General features: G+C 34.6%; 1 protein-coding gene across 8 annotated transcripts; it reads right to left on the bottom strand.

Moving 5' to 3' along the window:
- Window positions 1-825: 825 nt before the first annotated feature.
- Syt1 (Synaptotagmin 1) lies at window positions 826-26,024 on the bottom strand. 8 transcript variants are annotated; one of them, XM_017183129.3, is made up of 11 exons: window positions 25,954-26,024; window positions 24,604-24,924; window positions 17,676-17,942; window positions 17,297-17,556; window positions 17,144-17,239; window positions 15,814-16,008; window positions 15,565-15,741; window positions 9,570-9,684; window positions 8,039-8,172; window positions 5,384-5,616; window positions 826-5,046 (listed from the first exon to the last, which is right to left on the bottom strand). In XM_017183129.3, the coding sequence occupies exons 3-10, from the start codon at window positions 17,923-17,925 to the stop codon at window positions 5,410-5,412; spliced, it is 1,434 nt and encodes a 477-aa protein (XP_017038618.1). In that variant the 5' UTR covers window positions 17,926-17,942; window positions 24,604-24,924; window positions 25,954-26,024; the 3' UTR covers window positions 826-5,046; window positions 5,384-5,409. The 8 variants fall into 8 exon arrangements, with proteins under 8 accessions (XP_017038618.1, XP_017038619.1, XP_017038620.1 ...); XM_017183130.3 differs by having other exon boundaries at window positions 9,570-9,678; XM_017183131.3 differs by having other exon boundaries at window positions 17,144-17,233.
- Window positions 26,025-27,730: the final 1,706 nt, after the last annotated feature.

The following is a 27,730-nucleotide window of genomic DNA, read 5'->3' as shown; positions in this document are numbered from 1 at the left end:
GAAATACTAAACTGACTTAATACAAATTTTTACTATATATAGATAAGGAAATTGTGACTCTGCTAAAAGTATAAAAGAGAGAGATTTCATAGCATCATAGCTTAAACACAGTCGCGTTCAAGAAAATAACACATCTCAAATAATTTTTATGCGATCATAAGCTTTTTTGCTTATTATATAAATATAAAAATATATGGAATATTTAAAGAGTATGGAATGTTTTTTTATAATTACAAAATGTATCTTATGTTTTAAGGTTCGCCCTTATTTCTTAGAAAACTCAATAATAATATGGTTTGCGTTTAACTTAACTATTTAATATATATCATTACCAAGCCAAAATTTATTTTTTAATTCGGAAAGCTTTTCTTTCCTTTTTTTACCCGGTTACAAATCATCAAATATAATTTTAAATTTACATAAAATTTAAATTTGTTTTTTTTAGAATTTTTGACAATTTACCCTCTAAAAATTCTTGAAAAAATATCTAAATCCGCTTTTAATGCTGATCAATATTACATAAAGATGATTCTAAAATGTCCTAGACTGCTCTCATACAAATATTTTTGAATAGTTAAGAAAAACCGAATTAGTAAAAACTTCCCTAAATTAATAAATACAGTTTTTTAGGATACAATTTTAATGATTTTATGTTGCAAACTTCTGACTGAAATGATATACCCTGTAAGGGTATAATAAAGCTTTATCAACAAATATACCTAAAGTAATCTTATGAAAGCCTCTCTTTGAGGCATTTCTCAGCCCCGCAAATCTATTAATAAAAAATTTCTTATCAGCCGTGATTGAGAGAAAAGCCATTGATAATAGTTTTCAAACATTTGTTTATTGTTTATAAACATTCCTCGTTTCATTTCACATATGTTAGTTCTTGTGTATCTGTGTATATTCTCTGTGTCGTTCACATCGCTTGTGTTTTACATTGTTACTAGGCTGTGGAGATGTTTTGTGGGTATATAGTTTTTAATTATTGTTTTCGATGCGGTTGCAGCGGCATCTTTGGGACGCAGGATTCACCTGCACTTACCGCCGAACCGCACAGGTGTCAGAGTTCAGTGTGTGTGTGTGGGAGTGTGTGGCTGTGTGTTAAATTCTTTTTGCCTTGGAAATAAAATGTTATGCTTGTCTTGCAATACAGTTGCATTATAGTATGTATATATATATATATATATATATATATGCAGTTTATTCAATAATATTCATTCGCCAGCAAAGTTTGCCCGCGAAGCCTCAATTTAAGATTCGTTTTTTTTGGTAATAGCATTTAAAACATATATTACTATCATATATGGTTTCACTTGCTTTGGTTTCTTGGCTTTAGTGTTTTATTCTTTGTTTGCCATATAGTAAATATAATTGATTTAAAATTCAAAAACAGCTATAAACAGTTTATCGTAAACAACAAAACTCCGGAAAGAGTCATAAAATGATATCCGCGAGTGTAAGTGCTGGATGAGTGTGTGTGTATGTGTTAGGTATATAGAGTCGGGATCTGGATCTGAATCTGAATCTGAATCTGAACCGAAGGATGGAGAAGTACGTGGACCTTATGCCCGTGTGTAAGTATATCGCTTGGTTATGTTAATACTTATATACCGTATGTCCTGTTCATACTATGCGGTGCTGTCGATGGTTATGTATAATGTCTGCTGCCCTCTCCCCCCGATCGCTGGGTATATGTATATAAAAGGATATCGCCCCCCGCGGGAGGTTTATCCTCTGCCGAATGTATTGTATGTATGCTCGTATCTATGCATATAATGCGCACGCTAGGTGGCCAGATTAACTCATATCAACATCAAACATTGTCCTATATCTTGGGTTTGTTGTATTTACCTATAACGCATATCTCTATATTGTATTTGTCGTTACTCATTGTTCATTACTTGCTACTCGATCGATCGATCGATCGATCGCTCGTTCCCTCAGGTGCGCCCGCTATGTGTGCTCTCGTGTGTAACTCTATGGTGAATGATAGGAAGATTGATTCTGATCTTTTGATCTTGTTCGATACTTGGTTAGGTCTTTATGCTCCTTTGTCTGGTGGTTGCTAAATGCATAATGCCTGATTTATCGAATGTAAATTACATACGTACATATCTAGCAAATAAAAGTACATGGACAGCTACATTATCTGGGTTTTACTTGTTTCCTATTTTAGTTACTTATTTATTTATTTACCTTCCGATCTCCCCCTAATCCGTTTTCTAAGTATTGATTTGTGCTTTCGTGATGGGCTATGCGCTGCATTCTGCTTGCTTTGAGAACGTTATGAAATAATATTGATAAAACGGAAATCATTACATATACAGATATTGTATTAACTAACATGTATACTTTATAATACATTCATGTTTTTGACTTTATTTATTTATTTATTTTTTTTTTCGTTTTTTGGTCAGTTCGTGGGTGTCTGTGTGTGTGTGGGGTGGTTGTGCTTGTGTATGTACATGTCGATTTTTTTGGGCTAACACTTACACAGTCGCACAAGGTTTTGTGGTTGGTTATCTTTTGGGCTTTTTGCTCAGTGTAGTAACGCTGTGTAAATAAATATGTATATAGTATGTACCAACTGAAGGAAAACACAAATGAAAGTTTTGCTTTTGTTTTGTTTAATATTTATATATATATATATAGGTGTATATATAATTTGTTTTATTCACTTTCTCAGTTTTAATTTAAATCAATAATCAACATCATTTTATATAATTTCATATAATTTGTTTAATATGCAAGTATATATAGTTTGTTGTCTTCGTCGGCATCTTGTCTCTTTTGTTGCTGTTGTTGTGGATAGGTTTCGATTTTTGTTTGTTGTAATTTACCATTTGTTTAATACATATCGTGTACGCTTGTGTCATTATTATTATTTTATATTTTATTTTTGCTTTTGTTTTCGTTTTGTTGCTGTTTTTGGGTTTGAGATAATTTACAGTAATTATTTGGAAAAGCAAAGTACTTTATTTTTTTTGTTATTGAACAATACTCGTAATAAGTTGTATAGCTTGGTTTTTCCGGTCTCCTTTTCCTTTCATCGGGCTTACGTCACATCGATTTGTTAAATTTAGATGAATTATATTACATAAATATTTTTTGTTTTGTTTTTTTTCTGTTCTCATTTTGTAAGTTTTTTGCATTCTTTGTGTGTTTTTGTATTTTTTCTCATGCATTTTTTATCATTTCTCTTGCGTCGGTGAACATAACTACAACTGTGTAAGTGTGTGTACAGGGGATACACAGATCCCTAACTACGCATTATCATTATCATTATAATATACCATTTACAGGACAAAAACATCTAATGTATTAGTTGAATTTCATTTACTTTCAATATGGAAAAAATCAGAAAATCATGGCTCATCATACTTAAACCTCCTCAATGTCGCGTCTTTTTATTGGAATGCTTTCGCGAGAGTTGTTTTTAATTTTGGTTTTTTGTTTAGCTTAGTTAGCTAATTTGTTTTTGTTTTTTTTAGGTAGGTAGAAGTTCTTGTTATCGCCGCCGCTTTGTCTTCCATATTAAAAATCCCAATTTCTTAGTAGGCTTGTGCAGCAGGAGCACAAATTTGTTAAGTATATATAAATGTATATTGTTTAGATGTCATATACTTGAATATAATATAAATAGTAATAACTATTATTGTTCTTAATATTTCTTTTTCTGTTTTAACATTTGCCATAATCATTTAGTTAGTATGTATATTTTCATTAGGTCCTAATATGATCTCAAAATCAAAGAATGTGTTTAATTTGAAAGGGAAAGCAAAAACAATTCGTTGGATAGTTGGAGAAACCTTAATACTTGAGTTAAATTGTACTAAATGAAATATAAACTATATCTGCATAATTTTAAAATTATTATTTGTATTTTTTAGACAAAGAAATCTATAAAGAAACTAACACTGAGCTCTATTTTTTCCTAATTGCAAACGAAATCTAACTAAGGTTTAAAATTCCAATCTGATCCGTAGTGCAAAATGTTCGATATTACTTTTTTCTTTGTAAAGTTTAAACTGATGATATATTCCGTTGAAATCACGCTTCAAAGTTTAACTTTCATTATTTGCTTTTGGGTTTCGGTTTTTATTTGGTTTTTGGTTTTCTACTTATACGTCTGATTTTGTTAGGTCGTCAAAACTCAGCTCTGTGTATACATAACATTAGTCTATGCAAGGGTTATACATAATATTTATATATAATATATATATATATATATTTTACGATTCGGTTCCATTTCCTCCTGCGAATATGTCCTCTGCCATGTTCATTTCATTTCAAACACACATAGATTTTTACTTACACAGTTAAGTACGTAATGCTCTCAATAATTTTAACATAATAAATAATTTACATAACAGTTTAAGTTGCCCTTTACGTTCTTTGCTCTTTTATATTTTCATTAGTCAGTAATATTATCCACTAGTAATCCTTCAACAGTTGAAAAACAAATTAAAAACCGGAAAGATTCCTCTCATTATTGGACTACTTTTTAAAACTGAAATAAACTTAACACTTTTAAAAATCATACACTCTCCCTCGTTTAAATAGTTTTCCTTGTTTCATACATTGAGTATATATAGAGTTTTCTGTAATAATTTAACATACTCGTAATTTTCATTTAGCTTGGAAATTTCTGAATCAATGACAACAACGATTTCATAGATTTTAAAAATGATTTCATGTGAGTGGAGATTATAGGGAAAATCATTCGAATTACTTTGGGTATGATCATCATAGTTTCTTTCCATTTCGTTTTGCTGTTGTTCAACCAATGAGATATATAACTTAGACACCTAAGGTATTACTTAATCGGCTTTGATTTGTGTCTTCCAGTATGTGTTTATGTTGAGATAACTGCATAGATGAACAATTTGCTTTAACTACGATATATCGCTGATTGTTGCTGTCGTTCCGGGTGAGGAGGATCAGTTGTAGCTGACGTTGATGATGCATCGATTTCAATGTTTTGACGGTTTGCTTAAGTTTTTCTTTGGTTACTTTTATATGTTTGATAGATGTGCTGTAAGTCTGCGAAGGATGAAATTAAGGGGAAATTTAAAGATTTTTAAATATACCAACCTCTTTGGTACTTCCCGATCTTACTCACATAAAGGAATTTATGAATATATTTCCTTGGGATGACTGATATAGAAAATAAGATGCGTAACGCCATAGTACTTTTTGAATTCCAAAATCTTAGGATGCCTATAGAACTGGCTTCAGGTTTTCTTGAAATTTTGTTTTAGCAAAAATATAGCTTCCATATGGATAACACCAATGTAAGCGCGTTACGCATCTTATTGATCTTAATAAATATACATACTAATACTACATATATGATACCATAAATGATATATATTCTCACCTGCTTTTGTTATCCATGGTAGCGCCTTACTTCATGTTCTTCAAGATCTCGTCGGTCTCCTCCGGATCCTTGAGGGTGTGCCACTGGGCTATAGGCCGGCGGGGCGAGGCCAGCATGTCGGACCAGTGACGCAACTCGGTGCCGGTGCCCATGCAGCCGAGTATGCAGCGGCCGATGGGTTCGGAGGTGCCAATACGATCGTAGTCCACGACGGTCACAACGAGACAGATTTTCTGTGCGCGAGCGTTTTCGGGGGGAAAAAGGTGTTCAAGGAAGAGTACGGGCATTAGTATGGGATATTCTAGGATCAGCCACTATCGTCGGTCTTTTTCTTTTTTTAATATATATATTTTTTTTTTGTTGAAGGGGAGGGGAACTGCGCTTTTGAGTAGAAGAACTTTTCGGTATTTCGATATACGTGTTCTGTTATGGGTTTTGAGTTGTTTTTTTTTGGGTTAGAAGTGGGAACTGTTGTTTGGCTAACAGGCACTACGAATGCTGTTTTTTTTATTGGAAGCAGGCTATAGACAGAGGTTTCAGTCTCTACGTGGAGGTTTTTTTATAAGGGCTTTTCTGAGTGCTGTATAGTTAAGATTTTAAGTGCAAGCTACTGCCGTTTCAATCGTTTAGATCGTTGGCTGGAAATTATCCATTGGGCTGACACTTAGTTTAGCACAAGCTCTTGGGGGTTAAAGTTTATAGGTTTTTTGGGTAAACATCTAAAGGCGTTCAAGCATTACAAAAAGCTCCTTCAAAAAGGGTTATGCTTGCTGTGGAGTATTTTATTTGTTTATATATAATTTTTGTTTTTTTTTTTCTTTTTGTTTTTGTTTTGTGAGTTGACAAGCAGAACATGCAAATGTCTAAAGCTAGGTTATGAGTAGCTTAAAATAAAAAATGTTGAAAAATAAACCGAAGAAATTCCTAAAAGCTTTCGAGTAGCGCAAGGTGAGAAGCAAATGAATATGGTTGGATATATATTTATTTATATATCACGTCTCTTTTTTTTATTTTTTTTTTAACCTCGGGGACTAATGAACAAATTACTTTTCTTGATATTCGATAGCAGTTCACTTAAGCTGTGGCAAAAAGAAAAATGTTCATTAAATACGTGTAAACGAAAATGTATAATATTCAATCCCATTCGTCGTTCTTTGTTAATTGGTCATGGCATGGGCGGGGCCTACTTATATGAGACAGGGGTATATGGCTTGGACTAGCACACGTAACGTAACCGTAACAGAGTTCTCCCAGTTTCCAGATTGGTATTTGGACTTATGTTGGAATTGTTATTAATGAATTCGGTATATTCATGGTGATACGCTATACTTCTCTGTGGTGGGGTATTTATTCTGTGTATTACTGTATTTTGTACTGTAGCTGTTGTGGTGCGATTGGTATTCGATATTCAAATCAGAAGACAGTGTCAAAATAATGTACCCACTGCGATTTGGTGGTTGCGTGGTGCATTATTGACGCCGCTAGTATAGGAGTTTGCGATAGTTTGTATTATGGAAAGAGTAGTTTAAGTTGGTATTCGAATTTCTTGTATATATATAGAGTAGTATTCACTGTACTTCACTGGAGTGTGGGCTACATATTGTGTATAAGGCTCGTGCTTTGCTAAAGGGATGCCCACGGATAGTTCAGGAACTAAAAAAATACAAAAAATAAAGTCGTGTCGTGTTGTGAGAAACCAGAAGGATCAACGAACTGGGCATCCCTGCTTTGATGCTGTTTGCTCGTTTGCGAGCGAAGCGGCACACTACTGCTTGCTCTCCATTCAAAGGCGTCTAGGACGGTGTGTGATTGATTCAGCTCTGAGACTCTGTTGAATATCCTAAGCCTAACTAGGCATGCCTGCTGTTCATTGCTCTTCTCTTGGCCAGATTATCTTTGAGCTTACACATCGAACTTATCGAACTAAAAACATAAACCAAATCAGCTGGGCTAAGCACACATCGAGGCTGGTTAAGAACTGAAGCTCAAATCAGGTTCAATAATTCATTTCTCAAAGACTACACACAATTAAAAGCATGGAAATCATAATTATTCAAATCGAACATTTGCTAATTTATCAGGGCTCTTTGTATTGAATATTTACAAACAGTAAATAAGGAATTGTCCAAAATAAAAAGCTGGTACGAATTTTGAATAAAATTGTAAATTACAACATTAAACATTGAATACGTTTTTGGTTTAAAGATTTTATAGAACACAAAGATTGATTAAGTTAGTTTTTTTTTTGGGGTGGGGAAATTTAAGATATCTTTATGGGTATTACGAAGATTGGTCTCTAAGAGTGTTCGGTTGTTTTGGTTCAGAGTTGGGTGTTGTTGTCTCTTGGTTTGGAATACAAGTATTCAATATATGGATATATATATATATATACGGTATATATGTAGTATAATTAACAACAACGATTGCACGTAAGTAGGCTAGTGTGTGTTTAGAGAGGGGAGGTTGGGTACTCAAAACTCGGTTTAGTTTGTAGGTTTTGTAGTTTGGCAGATAGTTCAGAAGAGGACAGTAACAGTAGTAACAGTAGTAAGTAGGTAAGTAGGTAAGTAGGTAGTAGTTTGTAGAGGTAGTAAGTAGTAGTAGTAGTAGTAGTTGTGGTTTTTTTATAGGATAGTATAATACATTCTCGCATACTTGTATTTGTTCAAATGGTACTTCAAATGAGAACGACTCATTATAGTAAGGGTTGAGGGTGCATTTTTTGATACTTGTCTTCTTCTTTTTCAAACGTTTGCCATTTTGCATGATTGCAATTTTCACATATGGATCTATAATATAGGAAAGAATTGAAAGAAAGAAAAAAGAAAACATTTTTCGTTTTTATAACAAAGTAAAATTTTACCAACAATCTGATGAACACATCTTATTATTTCTTTTTTGTTTTTTTGTTTTGTTTTGGCGTTACACATATATAATAATTAATTGACACCAAAAAACATTGATTATTGTATATAAAAATAGATCAATTTTTACTTTGCAAACCCAAAAACAAATGAATATACGCAAGAAAGCAGGCCAAAGGATAAGAGTATAAGCTAATATCCAAGTTTAATATTAAAATATACTGCAGTCGGGCTACAGAAACCTCTAGATATTTAGATGGGAATTTCTCAAATAACTACTGGAGATTTCCATATCCTTTTTGCACTCTGCTTTGGCTTGATATCTTTAACATAAAAATTATTGCAAGTTAAAATTCGATTACCGGATACAGAGATACGTTTTGGAACACAGCAACTTTTAAAACTCAAGGCATATACACACACAACAAATTGTGTTAAAATTAAAATGTACATAGATAAATAACATATTATCTGTCGTCACATTACTTGGAAAGTTTCAATCCGAATATTTTCAGAGCATTAAAAAACATACTGGAAAATGTTCTGTTGTTTGTAAAAGCCTAGAAGAACTTTAAATTGGGTTTTTTGGATATATTCAGCGGCAACGTTTTGTAACAATTATTTTCGTTTGTGGGATCTCAACACGAGGGTCCCGAAATGATGTCGAGTGTGTTAAGTTAATAAATAAATTGTACAGATTACATGCAAAAGTGAAGCTAAAGCAAGCGATAATTCGGTCAGTCGATGAGCTCTATGTCCCGCATGGAGCTTGGCGTTCAATTTGGTTTTCTATTGGCTTGGCCAGGCATACAATAGTATATATAGTATTTATATAAAAAAAAAACTGTGCGAATATTTCGGGATGGAAACGTTGCCGGACGATAAATATATCCACTGATTTGATTTGATTTCTGATTTGATTAGAGAGTAAATGAATTAATTGGAAATTGTAGCGTACGCGAGTCAGGTTAAATACGGTAAGTAATGCAAGTTGATAAGTTTGGCGCTAATTGATAGTTGAAAAGTAGTTGACAAAAAAGTAGTTGGAATAAAAGTTGCATTTCTTTGCTCTTTATCCTCTATTTTTGCTTCCTAGCAAACGTTGCCTTGGCGTTTGCTTGGCCTCAATAAGTTGTTATTGAAATAAGGAAAAAAATAATGGCGTAAAAAGTAAAATAAAACAAACAACGTACTTCACACACTTATGGTAGCTAATTTACACACACAAACAGAAAGCAATAAAACTCGCCGACAGGACCAAAGGGGGCCTAAATCAATGCCCCGATCGTTCCAGCCGGCGCCTTGGTATAACGCCACATTACCAGACAATCCGCCCACGTCCATCTTCTTCAGGTTCTTGGCCTCCAGGATGACAACGGTTAGCTTTCCGGCAGTCGGCACATATCGCAGTGAGAAGCAGATATCTCCCAGCTTTTCCTGTATTGACAAAATCCGAAGGAGAAGGGTTTACGCTCGGGTTAGTATAAATTGATCAAGCTTTTAAAGGTTTGCATCAAACAACATGTCACACAGAGTCTATTGATACATTTACATACATATCCATTTAAATATATTTGGTTTAATAAATATATAGTTTTCTATATCAATTGGGGTCAGCACAACGCCACAGTGCAGGGGAGTACGTATTCGAGTTTAGGTTTAAAACTTTTAACCACTGGTTAAAGTTAGAGGGAAATTATCAAGTGATTTTGAAGAGTTCTTCATCATTTAAATAAGGAAAATAATGCCTTTTCACCTTTTTAATCACTGGTTAAGTTTAACTGACAGTTAAAAAAGGTAAGATAACTTTTTTGATAAGACTTTGAAGAATTCCTAGTTGTGTAATGGAGAGACTAACCGACATTTAACCAAATTTAACAGACAAATAATACAATTCGTTAACTCTTTTCAAATGATTTTAGCCTAAGAAAAGGGGAATTTTTAACCACTGGTTAAATTTAAAGGACAGTTAAATAAGTTAGGTAACTCTTTTCCAATGATTTTGAAGAGTTCTTATTGGTTTGACTGGGAAACCGTGTTAAAAGAAATTAATAGTATCGAAAAGTTTACTGTATAAGCCAAATCTGGCTGTTAAAATTACCAGTAAACAAACAGGCAGTTGAAAAAATCTTAAAGGTTATTAAGATCAAATTTTTCTTAGATCTGATCATTTCGATAACAACCAGTTATGCTACTCTTTTTATATAGTTGCTCGTTAACAAGTACACATAATAATCAAGAATATAAGGTCAACGTTAAGACGAATTACAAAAATTAAAAAATTAAAAACACTTCTTACAAGTTCAAGTTGAAGGGGTTTTAAGTTCGGGGTGGGGTAAACAGTACAGTATTATAGTAAGTTACATCAACTTTAGTTCTTTTTCTTATATCGACAAAACGAAAACGCCACAAAAAAATACAATAAAACATTTACTGCACGTCTTAGAGCTTCGATTTTGGTAAGTGTAAATATATATATAGTATATACCTAAATATATGTATATCTGAGAGAAGAGTATATCGAAAAGAAAAGAAAAGAAACTAAGGCAAAGTATTGAACAGAAATTAAACTCTTTGATATTGTTCAAGTGTATATCTTTGTATATAAGGGACTCGTGTTTTTTCTTTCTTTTTAGTTATTAATTTTTTGTTATCACTTTATAACCATAGCACTTACATCTTTGGATTAGTATTGAGTTTGTCTTGTTTTCGATTTTTTTTTTTAAATAACACCCAGCTCAAAACCGACTGCACAAAATGCAAAAATATTTTGGTTTGTCAAAATTGTTCTTAGAAACTATATTGATATGAGAATAGGAGAAGGCATAGACAGAGAGTTAAGAAGTTGAAGTCAAGCAGAGTTGAACCGATTTTTATGTACAGTAAAGAGTCTAAATTTTGGAGCTCTAGTTGGACCCGATATCAAAATGAATAAAATGTTACTTATACAGAGAAAATAGAGAGATATATTGATTTCTTATGTACATGAAAGGATATTATTAAAGATCGTATATATTTTACAAATGAAAACACTATCTAGGTTATTAGTATTTCTATGACTTAATATATGTATATAGCAACCCTAGGCTGGTTCGAACCGCTTGTTGTTTTTGTTTCTTTCTTTAAATTTTCATTATTATTATTTATAACACAAACCAATTCGATGCCAATTCCTCGAGCACTTCTGCAAGGGTCAAACTAACCCGGGAAATCAAAAAATCGTATTGGTTGAACTATAATTTGTTAGCTATAGAAAATGTGGTTGTGTGTTATTTGGATTAGTTAAAAAAAGTTTCAAGACAGAGACAGAGAGCGAGCGAGCGAGACAGACAGAGAGCGAGCGAGCGTTATAGAGAATTTATAGAGTCTTATATCGGAGTCACTTACCGCAACTTTATAGGTTTTTTTGTAATATTTTGATTTATTGAATTCGATTCATATTCAAGATATTTTTTCTTTGCGTTTTGATATGCATTTCTGGGCCTTTCAAAATATTCTTTGTTAAATGTTTGGTGAATGTCTCATGGTAACCAAAATGTTTCAAATCACAATCGTAACGGAAAAGGAAACGGAAACGTTTAAAGTCAACGGAAACGGAAACGAAAAGAAACATGTAATCATAATATTTAAAAAACAGGATTATTGAGCATTTGTTTTTTGTATTTGACTGTCATCGAAGCTCTGCTTACACATTACAGTACACAATTAGGTTATGCAAATGAAAACATAATTACAGTACACACATATCGGGCGAGACAGCGACAGAGAGCTAAACACAAAAACGTAAGACTTAAGAAGCGTTTTCATATTTCATATTCATTTTCATATTTATTTCCATTTTTATTTTCATATTAATTTTCATTTCGATTTTGTTCTAGACTTGTCCAATGGCTTGGCTCTTGATACATTTACATTTTGCTGATCGAACAGAATTTTAACTCAAACACAACGAACAGAACTGGGAACACATTTATGACGACAACAACCAAAGCAAATAACGATAATTATGAATCTTTTCGGCTTCGATCGTATATACTTACATGTTTATCGCATGATTCACATTTCGGATTGAGATTTCCCCATGGCATGAGTCAATAAATTTCGAGTACAGTTTGGAAATTTCGAGTTTTCGAATTTTGTGTTTTACAGATTTTGGTTTGGTTTGGATTTTTTTTTTGATTTTTTAGCGATACGTTCAAAAATAATTAAAGAGAAAAATTAAGAGCGTATTAAAAACTTTTGAATTCCATTTCCAGTAGAATTTTGATAAGTAATAATAGTTGTAAAATTTGGTTTTTAGAAAAAAGTTTTTTTTTGGGTATAGTTTTGTAACCAATTAATGGTCGTATGTCCGTGTTCGATGTACGTGTGATGTGTTCTGGTGTTAGTTACTAATACTTAGTGTGGTTTTATATATTAGTATAAAGTCGTAAGCAAAAGGAAATGCATGCAGTAGAGTAAAAATTTGTTGAAAAGGTATATTGCAGTGTTTCTAAACTAATTTTAAGTAAGTTGTTGTAGTTCATATAAGAAAAGGTTACAGTATTTGGATTTTTTTGATACTGAAGCTGATTTTCCTTGCATGAAAAATGCATGGAAATTGTATTTTTGTAAATTATTAGACAGTTGCTGGATTTGATTTGGGATTGCGAGATGTTCTTTGTTTTTTTTTTATAAGGAATATATAAATTATTAGCTCGGAAAATACTTAATCTTAATATTTTATAAATTTAAATGGATCTAAAATCTTTTTAAAATGGCTCTAAAAATATACATTGTATTTTTTTAATATTTATTCAATTCAAATGCATCTTTTATTATTTGAGATCCCATTAAAATGGCTCTAATCATTTTTTTTAAATGGAAAACCTTATCTATAATATTTCGTAGAATATTATAAGGCACTATTTTATTGTACAAAATATGTAAAAATATTTTAAAACGTATACAAAGGATTGCAATGTTTTATTTTATATACAAAACACTAACTAAAATATGAAAACCCTAATTATAATATATAAAATCTAATCAAATATTTATCTTAAATCCTGCAATTGTATAATATATTCGGCTTTGCCGAAAAATATTTCATTTTCATGACCGGCATTCACAGGCGAAAACTTAAAGCTTTTTCCATTTCTGAAATTGTGTACTTGTGTGTGTGTGGTGTGTTTGTGCTTGTTAAATTGTATTTATTTGTGTTTGTAAACGGCCTTTGTGCATTGTGTGTTTGTGTGTGTTTTTGTGTATCTGTGTTGGATCTTTTTCAGAGCATTCCTTTCATCATTTTCGACCAATTCAATTTAATTAATGCAAATATTTTACAACATTTTAATTTAGTTAGTTAGATAATTTGTTATTTGTTATATTTCAAAGATTCTTTTTTTTGTGCGTTTTCCGAGTCTGTCTGTGTGTGTAAAGGAAAAGAGAGAGAGAGAGGGAGTGTGTGTGTGTGTATGGGTAAAAGTTTGACACTTTATGCAAATAACTTGGGGTGCAAAAGTTGATTACTACTTTAAGAAATTTATGCAAAAGTTTTCAGTATTTTCGATGTTTAATTGTTCCAATCAAAGTGCAAACTAAAATTGTGTAATTAGAGTTTTTTTTTTTTTTAGAGTGGGAAAGGGTATTAAATTCAGCAACTAAATAATTGCATCAGCATGGTGAACGAATGCTCGAGGAGGTTGGCCCAAAGTTGGGAAATTATTTTCAGGAAATTGGAGGAAAGGCTAAGAGAAGAAGATGGGTTTTGGCGGTGGAGAAGGCACTCAACCATGCTGATTGATTTTCTTTTTTGGGCTTTGTTCTTAGGCCACACGTTTTCTCAACAAATTAATATTGCAGTGTAATCATTTGCATATGGAAATGTGAAAACATTTGTCATAAAATGCTTTTTCTTTTTGTTTCGTTGTTACGTGGACATAAAATCGTTAATATTAATACAAAAATTCAACTACAATATTAATGATGCGAGAAAGAATGCAGACATAACAATATATCGGGGTATATATTTATGCATATATATAATATATATATATATAGAGAGAGAGAGAGAATTAGAGACAGAGAAAAAATCAGAGAACAATCGCTCATGAACAAAATTGATTGATTATCATAGGAAAATATGGAAAGATTTGAAGGTAGGTTAGTTAAGCCAATCAGTCAAGTGTGGTTCGATGCATTTTTTATATTTTTGTTATTTTTTGTGTACAAGAGCGACAGTTCACAGAGACAGAGCATGTTATATAGAGGGGAAATCATAAACTCAAATCGTGTATGCAAAGGTGTTAGAGTTCTCTTTTTGTTTTTTTTTTTTTAATTACGTAAGTTTAAATGATGTTTTTGTATTTACCTTCTACAAAAGTTCAAGAAAACAAGAGTTTATATGTTTCGAAATCAATTTTTTTTTTTGAGGGGGGAATTGGAGAAAGAGAAATTTAGAGTTTTATTTTTTTTGTAGTTGTATTAGTTGTATTGGATGTGTTTTCGGTTTGAAAAAAGGTACAAGGAAAATCATAAAACTGTCGGAGAGAGATTAATATAGAGAGAGAGAGAGAGAGTGGAGGGGAAAATCAAGGCAAGGCGCTTTCCCACATTTGATTTTCCCCCTCATTGTTTGCTGTTGGTTTTTGCTTGTTGAGTATTGATTATTTAAATGGTAAGATAATTTCTGTTATTTATTTATATTTGCATTTTGAACTGGGTGTGTAAAAGTTTCACAAGAGATTCGAAAAACTTTTGCTTGTCTGTTCCGCGAAGTTTTCATTGTTTTTCTGTTGATATTGTTTCTGTTTTCTTTGTAATTGTCTTTGTTTTTTATTTTTTCACCGCCCCCAAAAATGTTTCTATAGAGGGGGGTGGGTTTTGTTAGGGGTCGGTGGGGCTAGGGGATCGTTGACTTTAAAACAAATATCAAGTGGGTGTCACAAATGCTTTTGATTGCTTTCTGTTGTATTCTCATATTTATATTTATATAATTTGGTCGTGACTTAGGTTCGAATGCAAAATACACACAAAACACAATCGAGAGAGAGAGAGAGGAGTCACAGAAGTCAACAAATGTCACACGATTTCAGTGTTGGCTTAGTTTTTGGCTCAAAAACTCAGAGTACAAATAACGAACGCAATAAATCATACAGAGAAATATATATAGAGAGATAAAGAAATCTCAATGGATTGTTCTTGAGTTGGATTTATATAAGAAAAACATAAAAAAAATACACACTTAGAGGCACACAGAGTGGTATACATAGACAGAGAGAGTTACGGATATATAGATGTGGTCCCCCAACTGGACCCTGGCCCAGCTTCACATACCTGTCCGCCCTCCCCTTCAACGCTGACCAGGTCGCGCCACTCCTCGATGGTCTGCGCCAGGTCGATGGTGCACAGCGGCACCTTCACCTCGCCGATCTGGTCGTGCTTCGAGAAGCGATCAAAGTCAAAGATGGCAAACACGAGCGTCTTGTTCATGGCATCGGCATAGGGTAAACTCTGGGATATTCAATAATATATATAATATTATTTTATGAAGTATTAAAATAGGATTAAAATATGGATTCCCACCTTAAAGGTGAACGTTTCGTTGAAGACAGGACTCAGGGTCTTTCTGTGCACTTTGGTCTCGAACTTCTTCTTCTTGTCGGGCAGCAAGTATACCTTGACATAGGGATCTGAAGTACCGCCCATATCCAGAGCTGGCAGTTCCTCAGCCTGAATCACCGTCACGGCCAAACTGTTGGAGTTGAAATCGTATTCCAGCTGAAAGAGAGAGATTCAAAAGGCGGCGCCAGCAGGGGATTTCGGTTTTTGGCCAAAGAGGAGACAGATCGAAAAATATACGTTAGTCAATTGGTTAAATATATATTATATTTAAGTATTAATGCGGTGGCCAGGTCTGATTTAGGTCTGTTTCGCACGAGGGAAAATTAAGCGAAATAACATTTAAGGCACTCAACAAATTTAAATTTAGTAAGAAAATTACTTGAGATCCTATTTTATTCAAGTGTACAACATTATAAATATTTTAACTGTGTTTCAACTCAACCTTTCGTTTAACTTAACCTCTGGTTACTTGAATAGTGATGTTAAATAACAAATTTCTATTGAAAAAGTATTAAAAATGTAGTAAGAATATTTCTTGAGCGCATGATATTACCAAAAGTACAAAATTCTAGATACTTAAAAGGAGTGATGCTTTAACTTTCCATTAACATAATCTCTGGTTAAGTGTTTAGTGATTTATAAACATTGAAATATTATGGAAAATGTATAAAAAATTTGGTAAAGAATTATTTAAGAGCAAATGCCACCAAGTGAATAGAAATCTAACTATTTAAAATAAGGCTTTGACCTAACATATTGCTAACTTAAGGTAATATTATCAAAAAAATGATTTAAAAACAATAAAAAAATCTATAAAAAACTAATAGAAATTAAGTAAGTAATTTTTAGATACCAAAATGTTATTAAGCATACAAAATTATAGTTATTTAAAAGGTACTTTAGTTCAAACTTCCATCAACCTAACCTCTGGTTTACATCATAGTAGCTCTAACATCAAAAATTCCCTTAGAAAACTGTGAAAAATCGTTAACAAACTTCTTAAGTGCCAAAAATGTTACCAAGTGGAAACCAAATTTCGAGTTTTAATGTCATTTTGTTTCAGTGTGATTGAAAACCTTGAAGAGGAAGTTACAAAGACTCGTTTTGGCAAATGTTGAGTATTTATTGTCCGCTCTTGTGTGTGGTAAGTGTTTTCCCATGTCAACAACATCAACTGTGCACACGTTTAACTATTTGGTTAGTATCGTATTTCGGGGATTTCTGGGAAGCGAAGAGCGAAGAGCGGGGGATGCGAGACCCCGGAGGGGAACTGGAGAAAGGGAGAACCCACCTTGAAGTTGAGACGGCCCAGCTTCTGTTCGCTCTGCTTGTCCTCCTCGTCACCCTCCTCGGCATTCTCGGTGAGTTCCTCCATATCAGGCTGAACCTATGACATACCAGAACCCAATAACTACTAAGATTTGATGGCGCGTCAGACACTTACTTTCTCTTTGTACGCCGATCCCAACAACTGTACCGACTTCATGTCGACACCCTTCTTACCCTTACCATCTTTGGTTCTTCGCTTCTTCAGGAATCTCCGGACACAGAAGAAGATGATACCAAAGACGACGAGGAACACGAGGATAATGATGGCCACCACGCCCCATGTGGGCAGGCCGGTGCGTTCGGCAATGGCCTCGGTGACAACTTCGCCGGCATGTTCGATCTTCTTGATCACCGGCAATGAGGTGGTTGTGGATTCTTAAAAAAAAAAATTAGATTAATTAAATATATAGTCAAAATTTTAACATTTTAAATAATATTTTTGTTTCTATATTTTTATTTATATTAATTTATATATTTTTTAGTTTGTTACTTACCCTGAGCCTCTGTGGTTGAACTCCTTGTTGTTGATTCCACCTGTGCGATTCTTTGACTGGCCGCTTCCGCCGCCTTTTCGGCCTGCTCCAGCTGTTCCTGCCTGTCCACCTCACGGAACTTGGAATGATGTGTTTCTGCTTCCAGCTTCTGGTCCACGGATTCCAGTCCAGCTGCCGGCTCTGAAGCGGACGCTGGCGCTGGTTCCGCTTCCGGCTTGGCGTCCGCTTCCGATTTCGCATTTGGCGGCATTTTGTTTGTGTTTGTTTCTGGAAATGTAAGAGGTTTTAAATATTATTAAAAATATATTATACAACTTTTTATAAAAACGAATCCTTAGAGAATATAATACTTTGAAAATCTATTATAATACAAGAAACTTCTTGAAAAACCTGTGGATTTTTATAAGTATTTTTTTGAGAGAATATTTTATATTATTTATCTTATAATTATTGATGGTTTTAAATTGAAAATATTTCTATTTCATAGTCTGTGCTGGAAAATGTTAACTAAATCTTTACGTTTTTAAGCCAAATGTTAATAAAGAAAATATAAAATACCATAGTTAAGTACATCGCTCCACTTTAGTTAAATGTTCCTCCTATATATTTTTCTCCTTCAACTTGAGAAAACATTTTCACTACGTATGTGCGGTTAATGTCCAGGCTGTTGGCTGTTTAAAAATAGTAAAAAACAACAGAGTCGCCACAAAGAAATCCCACAAAAGTCGTTAGCAACTTTTCCTACACTCGCATCCTTGAAACACTAGAAATGCGCTGACGGCGCCAACTAAAACGGGAGGAAATGCTTATGTGTGTGTGAGTACGCAGCGAGTAAAAGTGCTTATCCTTAGCCAGCCAAGGGCACGCACTCTCACCCACCAGATATATATATATATAGGGTAAGGTGGGGTAAAGCCGACCTAGTAAATGGTTTTGGCTATAAAATGCTTATTTTACATCGGATCAAGTCTTTATATATACCAAATTAAAGGTTAGACCTTTGCGCAACTTTCTATGCATAGCATTTTATTCATACCTTTGAAAAGTTTTGAGATACAAGCGTTTTACGAAAAAGTTCATTTTTGCTATGTTCAAAAATGATGGGGTAAACCCGACCGCCTATGTTTTTGCTTGATTTAACAGATATAACCTAAATATAGCTTTTGCAATGATATATCAATCAAAGTTATGTTATATAATGGTAATAAAGATAATAGAATTAAAAAAATGAAAATAGCAAAAGAATTAATCAGTATCATCTGATTCGCTGCTCAAATAGCTTGCTGGCGTTTTTTGGTTCGAGTTGAACGTCTGGTTGGCTGCGATGTTGATGGTTTTGGTGTGATTGTTGTTTTTTTTGGATTTTTTGCGGCAGGATTTACCTTACTATTTAGAGGTCGGATTTGCCCCACGACGTAATTTTTCATAAAAACGAAATTAAAAAAGAAATTATGAAAAAAAATGAACCAAACTTATATGCACTTTGTAGGACTTTATTCAAAGAATCTAAATCCACTTACCTTTTCATGCGATAACTTTGACAAAAAGAAATATCCTGCAGTTAATTATGCACAAAAATGAAAGTCAAAATTGTGAAAACAAACTTGTTGTCGTTTGACCATCTCAATGTTGACTAATAAAATGGTGTCATACCACCATTTTCATTGTTTTCGATGCTCTACACGACAACACTAATATTAGTTTGCGTAGTGCTTCCGATTTTCGAAAACAGAGGGAGGTCGGGTTTACCCACACTGTCGGCTTTACCCCACCTTACCCTATATATATATCTGTAATATAGTACAGTATGGCGTATCCACAATGGCACCCACACAGAAGGCTTTGAATGGCAGGGATCCCCCGGCCCGACTTTGTCCTGTTTCTTCTCATTTTGTCCTCTTTCTTCTTTAATTGAATTCATTAATATTAACACTGCTCCAGCTCTGAAGTCGCTTTTCAGTTTTCTTTTTTATGTTTTCCATATTTTCCCCTCTGTTCTGAGCGGCATTTCATTTGCTTTAACAATTTGAGCCGCATTAATTATGGACGAGGGGAATCATCTGCTTGAGTTGGGTCCCCCAGATCCTGTTTTATGTTTTTTTTTTTTTTTTTGTTGTCTGACATCTAGTGACCCTGAAACGCCATTGTCGCGGAGACGGTCTCCCGGGATTTAGGGGGCTTTCCCTGCCCTATATAAGTATATTCATATCTCGTTGATTGGCAAGAAGCTGTCACAGCTCGGGGCTTCTGGAGTCCCTGATCTCCGCTGGAAATTGTATTTCGTTTGACCCATCAAAAGTTGAATGACATGTGTCGGCTAATGGAATTTTTCAGGGTCTTTATTAAATAAATTAAAATGTTTTTGACTCTGAACATATTTCAAATAAGTTCAGTTTCTTCTTTCAATTGAATTCTAGCATTCAAGATTAATGAGAGTCTTTGAAAGTAGAAAATCGTATACATTACATTTTCACAGGTAAGCTTTATAAATACAAGAAAAATCTTGTATTTTGATTGCATTTATTAAATGTAAAAGTATATTTTAAATATAAAAATATGCCCCGAAATTCACCACTTCTTACAAATATATCTATAAATTAAAATATTAATTATTAAAAAACAACTATTCTCTTTCATAAATCCAACACTTTATTTACTTATAATCCATCTTTTCCGCCCACTCATATGCCCTTTTAACTAATTAATTTTCACATCAGGAAATCCTACTTTAAATAAGCCGATTATCCCTTTCGAAGACTTAATAAAGTTCGCTTTTACATCTCGCATTTTCACCTCTTGCTCGCAGAATTCCATTAAGCCGGTCGCGTTTTTCATAAAGCTTCCACAGCTAAAGATAAATTATAATGGCCACCCAACCACTTATTCACCCAGTGAGGAAAATAAAAGAAAACCCCGTAAAGCGCCAGCAACAAGCTTGGCGAAAAGCAACAAAAAAACCCAACAAAACTTGGTATAGGAGCTCAATATATAGGGCTAAAGTGACTTCAAATTGCCGCTGTGTTTACTTGGCAAATGACGTCAAAGGACATCTATACCCCAAGGCAGGGGAAAGCTGGTGGAAAACTCGGGGAGCCGCTTAAATGAAAAGCCCGCAGGCAGCTGCTTTGTTTATTCGTTTCCATAAATATGCTTAAAATTCAAATGTTGTGGGTGCCAGGCGCGTAGAAAATTTAAATGCAAACTCTGTGTTTGTCTAACAAGGACTTCCCTTTTTGCGGGCCGATCCAAATACACAATTTGCATGGAAAGTATGCGAAATTATGTTGTAAGGGTCGTTTAACCTCGAGGCGAACGTAATTTTTTTTATTTAATTTAAGGAATTATCACGCAAACGTGTGACCACGCCTTGAAGGCAACTAAATTCTTGAAGGTCTTTGGGTTTCGGAGAGTTTTTGTGTTCCACAGAAATTTGTTGAATTTATTTTCGTGTTATTTTTAGATTTTTTTCGGGTATTATTTGTAATAAAACATAGGTATTTTGGGGTTTAAATATTATGGAAAGGAGTTGAATCTATTTTTAAGTAGGATAATAAGTTCATATTCCCATTGAGAATATTAGGAAATATCTAAAAATGTTTCAAAAAGAATTTTTTGCTAAATAAAATCCAAGATGGGTATTCCTTCAACTAAATAAAGCTAATAGTATTGTAACAAATAGTTTTCTTTCAATGATTTTAATTTGATTTATTTTTAAGTACAGAAATAAACTACAGATATTTCCTTAATTACGTGATAGGCTGACTAAGACTTTTAGGACTACGCCTTTAAGCCTTTCCTAAAATAAATGGCCACCAAATCAATAAATTTAAATGCATCTAGGACAAGTTCTGTTATGGAGAGGCTGCCTGGAAATGACTTCATGGAAGGAAAGAGGAAAATGCGAGGAAAAGCAATAAAAAACGGCAAGCTTTCTAGCTAGTGCCACGAGTCTTTCCAGATAAATTGAGTTGCAGCTCAGTGGCAGAAAAAAAAAGACAAACACAAAAAATACAACAAAACGGACAAACACTTAGCGGAACTTTCCGGACCCAAAGGAAAACTCATCAATAATAAATGTACACGCAACAATCAGAAACACCTTTCTCCCGGAAAATGGCAATCACGAACAGGAAGAGGGCAGGACACTTGAACTTAAGCCGAAGCCGAAGCCAAAGCCAAAGCACTTTGCTCCCCATATTTTATTAATGCAGCAAAAATCTTCCTCTGAATTATGGGCACAGAACAAGATGTGCAACCAGGAAAAGCCACAAAGGAAAAGAAGGTCACACGAAAAAATATATTGTATGTCGCCGCGGTGGCAAAACAATTTTGTCATTCTGCCAGTTTTTGTGCTACTCTTTTCGCACGGGTCAACCGGGCGGATGGGCGATTTTTGCGGTGCCCACTTGTCTGGGGCCGAAAAAGTGGCAGCGAAATAACAAACTACGACGCAGTTTGTACCAAAAGGCGAATTTCCCTTTATGGCCTCAACAGCTGCTTGCCAGCCACACACATATTTGTTTGTATTTTTGCAAGTACTCGTTTCGAGGGCCTGTAAAAAAGGCTCAAATGGTCAGTGAGTCCATTGTTGAAGGGCCCAATTGATGGGAAAACATTTTCAGTAATTGTCAAAAGTGTAATAAGTATAGGGCGGAATGTATTTTATTAAGGGCATTACAGTTGGCAATATAATTTGGAAATGAGAGTGGATGATTGGGGTTTGCAAAAAGGGCCGGAAGTGAGGCTAATTTTATTTAAAAGGAAAGTGATTTAAGAACACTTGGTGGGTTTACTGTTGAAGAACTTTAAAAATGTAATATTTATAGGTGTTTTTAAGGGAGAAAAGTAATATTTTAATTTAAGAAAATTGTCTTTAAATGGAATATCTTTTTTTAAGCTAACATTATTATGTTAAAGTGATTATTTGATATATAAATATACAGAGAACAAAGTTCATGATATAATAATTTTCCTTAACTATTCACCAGCCTTTCGTAGGTCATGAAAAATTAAGAATGCAATTACCACAGTCTTATTTCATTTAAGTCCTAATAAGGGTTTGCTTCTACCCAAAATCAGCACTCACGTCTTGTACCCTATTCAATTATTTAAAGTTCATTTTGAAACCATTTTCCTAATAATAATTTCAATGCTATGACCTTTGTCTGAGACTCTATAAATAGACTGATTGTGGGTGTGGAATGGTGTTGTAGAAATCTGAAATCTGATAGTGAGGCGGTTGAGTGGGCATTGTGGTGCATTGCAGTGACACACTGAAAGAGAGAGGGGTGAAAAAATCAACAATTGGCTGTAGATTAGGGGTAAATTCGCCAAATGATAAGATAATTTCGTTTCATCAAATATTCAGTGAGGGGGAGACCATCAAACCGGCTGACAATCAAGCTGTCAGAGCAAATTAACGCTGGATAAGAGTGGATAGACAGGCGGCCATTATCCATTACCGCGCTGGATAAACAAAACAAAAACAACGGTAGCTGCTGGAAAAAGGATTCGTTTCGAATCTATGGCAACATCTGTGGAACCCACGCACGTAATGCGGCCGAATCGAAAATCGCAAGGGGAACCCCAAACCCCGAATCCTTGCGGTTCCGTTTCCCGAGCATTAAGCGGTTGAGCTTTTTGACGAGTCGGAGAGACGCTCAGAGAGTGAGAGGAAAATTCAAAGAGTGGAAAATCTACACTCGCTTTCCTCTCCCTCTCTCTCTCTCTCTGGCTTTACTGCGCACATAACCCAGAGAAGGCAACAAAATAAAAACTTGGAAAAATGGCAAGGGAAAAAGGAAAATGAAGAAACCCAGCTAGATGGACGACGGCGAACAAGGACTTGAGGCCTGAGGACTGAATAAGAATGCCTGAGGAGAAAAACCAATTTTCCACATCATTATGCTTTTCGCTTTCATTGAACCAAAAGTTTGTAGTGTGTTTTTCAAAATCAAAAACCTATGGTTTCCATTCATATTCGTAAAATTCACAAAAGCCCTACATTCACTCCTCCTGTTCCCAAAAATATCCTTTACGGGCGTAAAGGGTCAAAAGGCTCTGTCTGTGTGCGCGTGGGGGCCAACTTGATTATTGGCAATTATGTGCGGTTTCTCCGCTGGCTTCTCAGCTGGATTTTTATTGCAATGCCCTTAATGGCCGGCCGCAGGACTTCCATCACAATCTCTGGCTGTCTCAAGCTAATTACCCAAAAAGAGAGAGAGACTTAATCAAGTTTAGCTCTTATTAGACGTAGATAAGAGGCCGCCCAATGAATAAGTGATATATGCGGCTAAGGGCAGGATTCTGGCAGTCTGGCGGCTCTAATAAACTTAATTAACATAAAATATGTCTTGACCTTTTAGGAGAGAGTTAGTCATGGAAACCGGTTTATATGTAGTAGAAAGGTTGTTTAAATTAATGTTTGATTTGGAATTTATTTTAAAACACTTTCTAATTACTTTTTTAATGTAAGTTTAAATTTTTGTAAACCCTTTCTAATACTTACAATTTTTTGATTTAGTTCTAATAAATTTATTTCAAGTTTCTAAGCCTTTTGGAAATGTTTTCTATATTAAAATTAATAAAAATAAATACCTTGAACTAATAAGAAATTTATCTTAACAGTTCTAAGACATTTCATTACCTAAATATATGTATAGTCATCGAACTGGGCAAAGTATCATTAAATATTTATGTAATTAAATATTTTAAAGGGTCTTATACAGCTTATACATTAAAATTATTCTAAAATCAAGATAATTTATAAGTTCTTCTGTGTAAAATTATAGTAAACTCTTGTTTATATTAAAATAATATTATTTTAATACAATATTTCCTACATTTAAAATTAAGCTTTAAGGACAAACCCCAATAATTGCCCCAAAAAGTATGCTATATATTTTGCTATTAACCGATTAAAACTCACCTCCTAATCAGACAATTTTGCCAATATTTCCAATCGGACTATATCCGTAATAGTTCGGGCTCGCTGCCTTTGGTATTTAATGTGCTTGTTTATCGCCCGCTTTATTAGTTAGATGATGGGTTTTGAGCAGCGTTTAACGAAGCGAGACTCCAGCCAAGCAGAGCTGGGGGGCAGGAAGGATGATGATGCGGGTCCTGGCGTTGTATGTGTGGGTGCGGTGTGCTCCAGCTCCTGCTGCTTTTCTCCTTTTTTTTTTTTTTTGGGTTTTTCGCCTGTGGCTAGTGAGGCCGCTGCCTGCTAGTCTCACATGAATTTCGTATACTTTTTCGGTGTTAAATTATTTATTAAATTTTAGTTTATTTAAATATATTTCATGTTTTTTTCACAAAATGTCAGGAGAGACGCGAGCGAAGAGAGGGAACAAGAAAGAGAGAAAGATGGAGAGTGAGAGAGCGGGCAAGAGAAACGGAGCGTATACGTAATATCAAAATACAATGGTATGCGTAAATATTGATAGAGCGAATTTGTGTGTGTCTCCTTTGCTCAAAAGGTTATGTGTGCGGGTGTGTGCGTATATGTGTGTTTGTGTGCCTGTGTGTGGGCGGAGAGAGAAAGAGGCGGGGGTTGGCAAATTCGCTTTTCCCACAAAGAAAGCAAATTCAGGATAGAGATTTTCTTAGGGCCATTTCGTTCGTTCTTTTTTTTTTCTTGTCCTTTTAGCCTCCTTCCAAGCTTTTCTCTCGCACTCAGACACTTGAATTTAGATGAGGAAACCCCTTTTTTTAATGACTTTAATTTGTTTATTAGTTTAATTTAAAAGTATTAAAGATTTTTAAAGCACAAAGTAGACTTTTGTATATAAATTATTCTGGGGCTTTTTGCCTGGCTAGACGCGAGCACAGAAATCATTTGGAAAAATCAATATCCCAGCAAGTGGCTCACATGCGTTTTCACTTTCAATGATTGCCCATTTTTCTTCAATTCGTTTTATTATTATTTTTTATTACTTGTCTTGCACTTGGGAATTTTTAATTAAAATTTTCTTGCATTGCTGCCATTTTTTCCACGACAAAATTCTGATACACAAAAAATGTTCTCCTTTTTTGTAAGCGCGTGCTACACACACAGACACAGAGTATCACGCACACATACACACGCGCACAACACTTTTCGGTGCTTTAGATGGCGTTTTCATTTATATAACAAATAGCAAAACACTGCCACTGGATTTTCTAGCATTTAACCAATTATTTATAACAATTTCTTTGATTATTTGTGCTTTTTTTCAGAGATTTTCCATGGTTTTTCACACTCTCTATGCAGCTTTAGAATTTTTCTTTGCCCATTCACCTTCAGCCTAGCGCTTTGTACTTCAGCAGTCAACTTCCACGGTCGATGTTCATTCGCGTTTTGGCCCACACGCTCCAGGAGCAGCGAGGAAAAAGCTTCTGGCCAGTCGGGAGACTAGCCAGAAGTCCCAACGAACGAGAGCGAATCGGTTGGGGCATCGATTTTGATTTGGTGGCCAGCGGGTGGCCGACGGGTACTGTTTTCCACGAGCTTTTGGACATGTTTTGGAGACCTCGAAAGGGGAAAGGCATTGGGCTAGCTGAACTTGGCTTATCACTTACGTTTTGAAAATCAGCTGGAATTTACGGAGGATTTAAAACATCAAGATCAAATAATAAAGCTACAGTTGAGAGAGCTCTACTCTAAGGTGCCTAGTATCCAAAGTTTTGCTAGTTAAATTTCTTTGTTTTAAAAACAATCTTGATATGCATAATAAAGTTATGAAGAATATATATCATAATTTTCGGAAAATTAAACAAATATTCATTGCCATGATTTTCTTTTTCCCCAAATAATATTTAAATATATTTTTATAAGGTTCGTTTTTCTACTTTTATTTTAAATATATTTGTTTTTGTATTTTTATTATATTTTTAGATTATAACCTAATTTGCTCCAAAATCTCAATAAATTCCAAAACCAACCCTAATGTTTTCCCACATTTTCTCTCTTTATCCCTTGTACTCTCTCTTCGCTTTCTCCTTACAAAGGTAAACATCTGACATCTGACCGCACGTTACGCTGAAAGCTCGTCCAGAACCTGTTCATAGTGTTTCAGTGCATGCGTACTGGGGCGGAAATTTGTCAATGACAAAGCCGGATGCCAGCAAGGACAACACAGGAGTGAGTGTCTGCAAGAAAGCATAAAGCTTAGCTTAGGAAAAGCTGTCAGGAAAAGGGCTGCCATGCTGCTTTTAGGGTTATTTCAAGTTTCCCAACCAAAAGTTTTCCATTTCCCTCTGTAGTTTAGCAAAATATCAGCCAGATGTCGCCAGTGGTAATGAAAATCCTTCATAAACTAGAACTAAACAACTGAAAGCGTATCAAAATGCATGGGGGAGCATCATTAATGACCAGCCTGCACTTCCGGTGCGGAATTCCGCATGGCAAACACAAATCAAATGCCGAAATTGTGCGACATGGAAGTCCTGGTCCCGTGGCACGTGATCCTATCTTCCTCTTCCGCTCCCCCCCTAAAGGATAAGCTCCAATTATAAATTGCGTAATCAAATAAATTTGGCTAAACCATATAACTTATTTATACGGCCTAAACACACACACACAAACTGATTTCGGACCGGAAACTGCAACTTTTTGCCAAACAAAGTGGCGTGCATTGGTGTAGAATATATTTACATTTTATAGGACATAGCAGGACATACACACTGGCCTGTGTCCTGTCAACAAAATACAAATCAAATAAACTACTGACGGTTTCCTACGAATTCCGCTTGAGACTCCAATTCGTGTTCGTCCTTCTGTTTGAGTTTCGTGCTGAAATCGTTATCCTGTTACTTGTCATTAATTCGAGCCTTCGTGCATATTGTTATTCCTGTCATTACTCCGCTCATTGCTTATATTGTTGTTGTTGTTGCCGCTATTATTGTTGCTCTGTGCGCCGTGCCGTTAAATTAGCCGCTTATCAATTATGTATTTGAATTTAATTGGCCAACTAGAAAGCTCCCGGGACTCGATGGCATGCCCGGGCCCAGGACACCACACACACACTGATTTGCCATTGAAAAAAATGGAAATATGCTTGTAAATTAGTGAAATT

This window comes from Drosophila kikkawai, chromosome 2L (assembly GCF_030179895.1).
Source record: "Drosophila kikkawai strain 14028-0561.14 chromosome 2L, DkikHiC1v2, whole genome shotgun sequence".
In the NCBI taxonomy this organism is placed as follows: Eukaryota; Metazoa; Arthropoda; class Insecta; order Diptera; family Drosophilidae; genus Drosophila; species Drosophila kikkawai.
This window is presented reverse-complemented; position numbering and strand designations above follow the sequence as displayed.